Source organism: Eucyclogobius newberryi, unplaced genomic scaffold, assembly GCF_026437365.1.
Source record: "Eucyclogobius newberryi isolate DKJ021-1_F unplaced genomic scaffold, fEucNew1.0.hap1 SCAF_212, whole genome shotgun sequence".
Classification (NCBI taxonomy): Eukaryota; Metazoa; Chordata; class Actinopteri; order Gobiiformes; family Gobiidae; genus Eucyclogobius; species Eucyclogobius newberryi.
The window spans coordinates 140,001-149,668 of NW_027315849.1; the positions used below are offsets into that span (position 1 = coordinate 140,001).

General features: G+C 54.8%; 1 protein-coding gene across 1 annotated transcript in view; it reads left to right on the plus strand.

The window, feature by feature from the left end:
- LOC140371293 (uncharacterized) overlaps positions 1-4,228 on the plus strand; it is a gene marked incomplete at its 3' end in the record, with an annotated part of 63,617 nt that extends 59,389 nt beyond the window's left edge. Inside the window, exon 2 of the mRNA XM_072458435.1 lies at positions 4,079-4,228. Within this exon, the coding sequence (XP_072314536.1) occupies positions 4,079-4,228 (150 nt within the window). The remainder of the gene's footprint in view (positions 1-4,078) is intronic.
- Positions 4,229-9,668: the final 5,440 nt, after the last annotated feature.

Genomic DNA, 9,668 nt, shown 5'->3' on the forward strand with positions numbered 1-9,668 from the left:
AAACGCACATGTGTGTTGTATCGGTCCACACGGGGGAGTGGCATGAGCACGGGGGAGTGGCATGAGCACGGGGGAGTGGCATGAGCACGGGGGAGTGGCATGTGCACGGGGGAGTGGCATGTGGGGAGTGGCATGAGCACGGGGGAGTGGCATGTGGGGAGTGGCATGTGCACGGGGGAGTGGCATGTGCACGGGGGAGTGGCATGTGCACGGGGGAGTGGCATGAGCACTTCCACCTGAGTTCTCAAATCGCCGAAAAATCGTTGATACGCCTTTAACATAAAAACATCAGGTTCAGGTCAAGTTCATTTAGAATCTGCAGTTGGACTTTTCTCAGTGACATAAACAGAGAAAGTGACCGACATGTTTCGCTCTTTCGGTTGTCGTTGCTAAGGTCATCCCGCCTGGCCCGCCCCGTCCTGCACCGCCCCGTCCCGCCCCGTCCTGCATCGCGCCCTGAGGTGAAGCAGCGAGGACCTTTTCTTCCAAAATCCCGGCCCATTTTCAGGTCACAGAAAGAACACGAGGACGACACCAAAGTCAACACGACGTCACCGGCTCTGGGAGGAGCAGGAAGGGAGGAGTGAGTGACCTTTGACCTCACTGAAGCCCTCACTGTGGACTGAGCCCAGACACAACTCCGCCTCCGAGTGCAGTTTGAGCTCAGTTTAATCCTGATCTAGTCCTGCTTTAGGTGTCGGGACAGTCCTCCTCCCTCGTCCTCCCCCGTCGGGACAGTCCTCCCCCGTCGGGTCAGTCCTCCTCCCTCGTCCTCCCCCGTCGGGACAGTCCTCCCCCGTCGGGTCAGTCCTCCTCCCTCGTCCTCCCCGTCGGGACAGTCCTCCCCGTCGGGTCAGTCCTCCTCCCTCGTCCTCCCCCGTCGGGACAGTCCTCCCCCGTCGGGTCAGTCCTCCTCCCTCGTCCTCCCCGTCGGGACAGTCCTCCCCGTCGGGTCAGTCCTCCTCCCTCGTCCTCCCCGTCGGGACAGTCCCCCTCCCTCGTCCTCCTCCGTCAGGACAGTCCTCCCCCGTCGGGACAGTCCCCCTCCCTCGTCCTCCTCCGTCGGGACAGTCCTCCCCCGTCGGGACAGTCCTCCTCCCTCGTCCTCCCCCGTCGGGACAGTCCCCCTCCCTCGTCCTCCCCCGTCGGGACAGTCCTCCCCCGTCGGGACAGTCCTCCCCCGTCGGGTCAGTCCTCCTCCCTCGTCCTCCCCGTCGGGTCAGTCCTCCTCCCTCGTCCTCCCCCGTCGGGACAGTCCTCCCCCGTCGGGACAGTCCTCCCCCGTCGGGTCAGTCCTCCCCGTCGGGACAGTCCTCCCCGTCGGGTCAGTCCTCCTCCCTCGTCCTCCCCGTCGGGACAGTCCTCCTCCCTCGTCCTCCCCGTCGGGTCAGTCCTCCTCCCTCGTCCTCCCCCGTCGGGACAGTCCTCCCCCGTCGGGTCAGTCCTCCCCGTCGGGACAGTCCTCCCCGTCGGGTCAGTCCTCCTCCCTCGTCCTCCCCGTCGGGACAGTCCTCCTCCCTCGTCCTCCCCGTCGGGTCAGTCCTCCTCCCTCGTCTTCCCCCGTCGGGACAGTCCTCCCCCGTCGGGTCAGTCCTCCTCCCTCGTCCTCCCCGTCGGGACAGTCCTCCCCGTCGGGTCAGTCCTCCTCCCTCGTCCTCCCCGTCGGGACAGTCCTCCCCCGTCGGGTCAGTCCTCCTCCCTCGTCCTCCCCCGTCGGGACAGTCCTCCCCCGTCGGGTCAGTCCTCCTCCCTCGTCCTCCCCCGTCGGGACAGTCCTCCCCCGTCGGATCAGTCCTCCTCCCTCGTCCTCCCCGTCGGGACAGTCCTCCGTCGGGACAGTCCTCCGTCGGGACAGTCCTTCCCCGTCGGGACAGTCCTCCTCCCTCGTCCTCCCCCGTCGGGACAGTCCCCCTCCCTCGTCCTCCTCCGTCGGGACAGTCCTCCCCCGTCGGGTCAGTCCTCCTCCCTCGTCCTCCCCGTCGGGACAGTCCTCCTCCCTCGTCCTCCCTGTCGGGACAGTCCTCCCCCGTCGGGTCAGTCCTCCTCCCTCGTCCTCCCCGTCGGGACAGTCCTCCCCGTCGGGTCAGTCCTCCTCCCTCGTCCTCCCCGTCGGGACAGTCCCCCTCCCTCGTCCTCCTCCGTCAGGACAGTCCTCCCCCGTCGGGACAGTCCCCCTCCCTCGTCCTCCTCCGTCGGGACAGTCCTCCCCCGTCGGGACAGTCCTCCTCCCTCGTCCTCCCCCGTCGGGACAGTCCCCCTCCCTCGTCCTCCCCCGTCGGGACAGTCCTCCCCCGTCGGGACAGTCCTCCCCCGTCGGGTCAGTCCTCCTCCCTCGTCCTCCCCCGTCGGGACAGTCCTCCCCCGTCGGGTCAGTCCTCCCCGTCGGGACAGTCCTCCCCGTCGGGTCAGTCCTCCTCCCTCGTCCTCCCCGTCGGGACAGTCCTCCTCCCTCGTCCTCCCCGTCGGGTCAGTCCTCCTCCCTCGTCCTCCCCCGTCGGGACAGTCCTCCCCCGTCGGGTCAGTCCTCCTCCCTCGTCCTCCCCGTCGGGACAGTCCTCCCCGTCGGGTCAGTCCTCCTCCCTCGTCCTCCCCGTCGGGACAGTCCTCCCCCGTCGGGTCAGTCCTCCTCCCTCGTCCTCCCCCGTCGGGACAGTCCTCCCCCGTCGGGTCAGTCCTCCTCCCTCGTCCTCCCCGTCGGGACAGTCCTCCGTCGGGACAGTCCTCCGTCGGGACAGTCCTCCCCCGTCGGGACAGTCCTCCCCCGTCGGGACAGTCCTTCCCCGTCGGGACAGTCCTCCTCCCTCGTCCTCCCCCGTCGGGACAGTCCCCCTCCCTCGTCCTTCTCCGTCGGGACAGTCCTCCCCCGTCGGGTCAGTCCTCCTCCCTCGTCCTCCCCGTCGGGACAGTCCTCCCCCGTCGGGTCAGTCCTCCTCCCTCGTCCTCCCCGTCGGGTCAGTCCTCCTCCCTCGTCCTCCCCGTCGGGACAGTCCTCCTCCCTCGTCCTCCCCGTCGGGTCAGTCCTCCTCCCTCGTCCTCCCCGTCGGGACAGTCCTCCTCCCTCGTCCTCCCCGTCGGGACAGTCCTCCTCCCTCGTCCTCCCCGTCGGGACAGTCCTCCCCCGTCGGGTCAGTCCTCCTCCCTCGTCCTCCCCGTCGGGTCAGTCCTCCTCCCTCGTCCTCCCCGTCGGGACAGTCCTCCCCCGTCGGGTCAGTCCTCCTCCCTCGTCCTCCCCGTCGGGACAGTCCTCCTCCCTCGTCCTCCCCGTCGGGTCAGTCCTCCTCCCTCGTCCTCCCCGTCGGGACAGTCCTCCCCCGTCGGGTCAGTCCTCCTCCCTCGTCCTCCCCGTCGGGACAGTCCTCCTCCCTCGTCCTCCCCGTCGGGACAGTCCTCCCCCGTCGGGTCAGTCCTCCTCCCTCGTCCTCCCCGTCGGGACAGTCCTCCTCCCTCGTCCTCCCCGTCGGGTCAGTCCTCCTCCCTCGTCCTCCCCGTCGGGACAGTCCTCCCCCGCCATTGCAATATTTGTTCAACATTAAACTGCTAAATCTCCAGATATGTTCTGTCTGTTATGTAAATGTGTAGCACAAACTTCTGCCACTAGATGGAGCCGTCACAGCAGCATTTCTTTTACTTGATTACATTGATGTGTAACTTACTACAATTCACCGCAAACCAAAACAAACTAATGTGCATTATAATTACAGAACATTAATAAAACATGATCATTACTGACGGTTAGTTGCCTGAATGTTTTATTTGATGTTTGATGTTTGGTTCTGTAGAATAAAGTTTCAGAAGTGTTTGACCTTGAATGACCTTTAGGCAGTTATTCTTCACAGTTTTGGACCTTCAGCGGTGAAACGTCTCTGATACAAAGTGAGAAACAGGAAACAGGATGTAATTCAGTTCTGTCCAATCACAAACCAGCTCCAGCGTGTCGTCTTTGTTTTCTCCAGTCGGACGATATTTCAGAAAACCACACGTTTTTTCAACATTTACTGAACCATTTGCTGCTTTGTTTTGTCCTGTTCTTGAATGAAATCATGACATAGTTGGTTGTTCTTGTGTCTTCTGGTTGCAGACTGCAGTTACACGTGTCACCTGGAGTGTGAGAGCCACGTCCAGCTCGACTGTAACCAGGGCGACAGGAAACATGAGAGAACTCCACCTCCCAGAATCCTTTGCTCCACGCCGCCCCAGCCAAAGGTAAAAGCTCCTCATGTTTCTTATTGTAAATACTGTGTAATCAATACTTTAAATGGTCTAATATGGATTATTTTTTGTCAGTAACAATATTGTGGCCAATAATAAATATATCTCAGTATTTTATCATCTGTTTTTACATTTATTAACTCAAATAAATGTGTTTTATGACTATAATCACCTTGTTAGAACGCTCATCCTGATGCCACAGAGAACGCTCGGGGCCCCTCTGCTTTATAGCTCTATATAATAATAATGATAATATATATAATAATAATAATAATAATCATCATGTTTATTCTCAGAATAATCCTTAGACTCATTTGAACTGACATAGTTCTGATATAACCACCTCATCCCGTCGTCGTGGTTACGTCAGTGTTTATGGAGGAGCCGCTCCATCGTTCAGATGAAACATCCTCAAATGTTCAAACTGTTTGTTTTAATGAGTTTCATCTTGAGCCGACGAAAAGAAAAGAAATCATAAAACAAAGAATAACTTTTGATACAAAGAAATGGATCATTTTATTCCACAATAAAAATGTGATTATTTTATTTGCAACTCAAATTGTGTCTTGTTAATTCTGTGACGTCCCAATGTAACTGAAACTGTAACTGAGAATAAACTGAAATGAGGCGACAATGAAATATAATAAATCCTTTTACGTTTTATGAGAATTACAGTAAAAATGAAAGAAACGGCTGAAATAATAAAACTTGAGTTTTTCTACTTCTAAAATAATTCAGGATCGATCCAATTCTGTGTTTGAGTCATGTTTGTTCACGTTGCTGTGGCGTTGTCGCGGCGTTGTCGCGGCGTTGTCGTGGAGAGCCTGGGCCTCTGGCGCTTTAAGACAATGAGGTATTTCTTGTTTTGACATTCCAGCTTCAAAACGGTGTAAACGACGTGTTCAGAGCTGCACTTTGGTCTTTGTAATGACTGTGGTCCAGATGAAACATGCACTTTGACCTCCATGTTTAGGCCATATTTACACCATATTTACACCGTATTTACACCGTATTTACACCGTATTTACACCATATTTACACCATATTTACACCGTATTTACACCATATTTACACCGTATTTACACCGTATTTACACCGTATTTACACCGTATTTACACCATATTTACACCGTATTTACACCGTATTTACACCGTATTTACACCATATTTACACCGTATTTACACCGTATTTACACCGTATTTACACCATATTTACACCGTATTTACACCGTATTTACACCATATTTACACCGTATTTACACCGTATTTACACCATATTTACACCATATTTACACCGTATTTACACCATATTTACACCGTATTTACACCGTATTTACACCATATTTACACCATATTTACACCGTATTTACACCGTATTTACACCGTATTTACACCATATTTACACCATATTTACACCGTATTTACACCGTATTTACACCATATTTACACCGTATTTACACCATATTTACACCGTATTTACACCGTATTTACACCATATTTACACCGTATTTACACCGTATTTACACCGTATTTACACCGTATTTACACCGTATTTACACCGTATTTACACCGTATTTACACCGCATTTACACCATATTTACACCGTATTTACACCGTATTTACACCGTATTTACACCATATTTACACCGTATTTACACCGTATTTACACCATATTTACACCGTATTTACACCGTATTTACACCGTATTTACACCATATTTACACCGTATTTACACCATATTTACACCGCATTTACACCGTATTTAGGCTCTTTCCATATGTTGTAGTTTGAACTCAAAGGTTTTAGGTGAAAACTACTATAAGGGTTTGGAATGTTGTGTTTTATCATGAGGCTGAGCAAAAATAATATGTCTGTTTTGCCGTAACCCGACTCACCCGGTATAAAACTATCTATAAAACTAGCATTTTGTTTAAAAAACGCCAAATTCTTTTATTTTTCAAATATTTCGCCGACTCACCGACCGTTCTTTCCTAAAGCGCCGTGTAGAATATTTTTATATATATCTTTCATCCCAAAGGACAAATAACGCACTGCACAACACATGTGCATCTTCATGTTCAGTCCTCCACCTGCTTCTGTCTTACACACATCCTGCAGGAGGAAACTATAATGTCTTTAACATGTTGTTTTGTCTCTGTGAGCGTCACTGCCCTCGCCATCGCTCATGACGCTCTGCATCATGGTGTGGCTTCATTTAAATTTGACTTACGCGTTGCATTCTGAGAGGGAAACACGCAGCATCATCACAACAAACATGGCGGCGCCCGTGTCCCCCACATGTCCCCCCCGCATGTCCCCCCCGCATGTCCCCCCCGCATGTCCCCCCCGCATGTCCCCCCCGCATGTCCCCCCCGCTCGCCTTCACTACCAAAATAAAGGAGAACAACGTACAAAAGGTCCATTGAAATATCTTAAAATCTGGAGATTTAGTCTCACGATCGGGTTGAAGCCTCTGACCCCTGGACTGTTGAAGCCTCTGACCCCTGGACTGTTGAAGCCTCTGACCCCTGGACTGTTGAAGCCTCTGACCCTTGGACTGTTGAAGCCTCTGACCCCTGGACTGTTGAAGCCCGACCCCTGGACTGTTGAAGCCTCTGACCCTTGGACTGTTGAAGCCTCTGACCCCTGGACTGTTGAAGCCTCTGACCCCTGGACTGTTGAAGCCTCTGACCCTTGGACTGTTGAAGCCTCTGACCCCTGGACTGTTGAAGCCTCTGACCCCTGGACTGTTGAAGCCTCTGACCCTTGGACTGTTGAAGCCTCTGACCCCTGGACTGTTGAAGCCTCTGACCCCTGGACTGTTGAAGCCTCTGACCCCTGGACTGTTGAAGCCTCTGACCCTTGGACTGTTGAAGCCTCTGACCCCTGGACTGTTGAAGCCCGACCCCTGGACTGTTGAAGCCTCTGACCCTTGGACTGTTGAAGCCTCTGACCCCTGGACTGTTGAAGCCTCTGACCCCTGGACTGTTGAAGCCTCTGACCCCTGGACTGTTGAAGCCTCTGACCCCTGGACTGTTGAAGCCTCTGACCCCTGGACTGTTGAAGCCTCTGACCCCTGGACTGTTGAAGCCTCTGACCCCTGGACTGTTGAAGCCTCTGACCCTTGGACTGTTGAAGCCTCTGACCCTTGGACTGTTGAAGCCTCTGACCCCTGGACTGTTGAAGCCTCTGACCCTTGGACTGTTGAAGCCTCTGACCCCTGGACTGTTGAAGCCCGACCCCTGGACTGTTGAAGCCTCTGACCCTTGGACTGTTGAAGCCTCTGACCCCTGGACTGTTGAAGCCTCTGACCCCTGGACTGTTGAAGCCTCTGACCCCTGGACTGTTGAAGCCTCTGACCCCTGGACTGTTGAAGCCTCTGACCCCTGGACTGTTGAAGCCTCTGACCCCTGGACTGTTGAAGCCTCTGACCCTTGGACTGTTGAAGCCTCTGACCCCTGGACTGTTGAAGCCTCTGACCCCTGGACTGTTGAAGCCTCTGACCCCTGGACTGTTGAAGCCTCTGACCCCTGGACTGTTGAAGCCTCTGACCCTTGGACTGTTGAAGCCTCTGACCCCTGGACTGTTGAAGCCTCTGACCCCTGGACTGTTGAAGCCTCTGACCCCTGGACTGTTGAAGCCCGACCCCTGGACTGTTGAAGCCTCTGACCCTTGGACTGTTGAAGCCTCTGACCCCTGGACTGTTGAAGCCTCTGACCCCTGGACTGTTGAAGCCTCTGACCCCTGGACTGTTGAAGCCTCTGACCCCTGGACTGTTGAAGCCTCTGACCCTTGGACTGTTGAAGCCTCTGACCCCTGGACTGTAGAAGCCTGACCCCTGGACTGTTGAAGCCTCTGACCCCTGGACTGTTGAAGCCTCTGACCCCTGGACTGTTGAAGCCTCTGACCCCTGGACTGTTGAAGCCTCTGACCCTTGGACTGTTGAAGCCTCTGACCCCTGGACTGTTGAAGCCTCTGACCCCTGGACTGTTGAAGCCTCTGACCCCTGGACTGTTGAAGCCTCTGACCCCTGGACTGTTGAAGCCTCTGACCCTTGGACTGTTGAAGCCTCTGACCCCTGGACTGTTGAAGCCTCTGACCCTTGGACTGTTGAAGCCTCTGACCCCTGGACTGTTGAAGCCTCTGACCCCTGGACTGTTGAAGCCTGACCCCTGGAATGTTGAAGCCTGACCCCTGGACTGTTGAAGCCTGACCCCTGGACTGTTGAAGCCTCTGACCCCTGGACTGTTGAAGCCTCTGACCCCTGGACTGGTGAAGCCTCTGACCCCTGGACTGTTGAAGCCTCTGACCCCTGGACTGTTGAAGCCTGGAGACAGCAAACAGAGGCTGGACAATGATGTGGCTGAATCTAAATCATCTCTTCTTTTATCAGACGACACTTTGTCCCTGTTAAAAACACCAAAAGATGAACTGACCCGTAATTATCTCTTTATGTGTTTTTCTGCTTTTGGACTTTAAAGAGACATATTATGTCAAATGGACTTTTATGACATTTGAACCACATTATGAGTTTCAGTGTAATGACATGAACGCTTGTGCTCATGCCACTCCCCCGTGCTCATGCCACTCCCCCGTGCTCATGCCACTCCCCCGTGCTCATGCCACTCCCCCGTGCTCATGCCACTCCCCCGTGCACATGCCACTCCCCCGTGCTCATGCCACTCCCCCGTGCTCATGCCACTCCCCCGTGCACATGCCACGCCCCCGTGCTCATGCCACTCCCCCGTGCTCATGCCACTCCCCCGTGCTCATGCCACTCCCCCGTGCTCATGCCACTCCCCACATGCCACTCCCCCGTGCTCATGCCACTCCCCCGTGCTCATGCCACTCCCCCGTGCTCATGCCACTCCCCCCGTGTGGACTGATACAACACACACGTGTGTTTGTTTATTAGCTCTGATCACATCATCTCTCGTCTCCCGTAGATTTCCGTCTTCTTATGAGACTCCAACTGTCTTTCTCCGTCTTCATTTTGTCCCGTACACTGAGGGGTGCACGGTGGCAAAGGCGGTTAGCGCTCTTGCCTCCCAAGAAGGAGATCATGGGGTTCCATTCCCAGATCAGACCAACATCACATGGGTGGAGTTTGCATGTTCTCCCCGTGTTACCGTGGGTTCTCTCCGGGTTCTCCGGCTCCTCCCACCGTCCAATCACATGCATGTGTTAGGTAAGATTGGTGACTCTAAATTGGCCCTAGGAGTGAATGTGAGAGTGAACTGTCTGTAATGTCTCTGTGTTGACCCTGCGACAAGTTGGCCACTGTCCAGGGTGTACCCCGCCTAAGGCCCAGAAGTCACTGGGATAGGCTCCAGTCACCCGCGACCCCGAAAGGGAACAAGCGGTATAAAATGGATGGATGGATGGACACTGAGGGAACTATATTATGATAGATCATAATGCTGCTCGAGGGGACGAGCCGCACGCGGCTGCAGGTGAGCG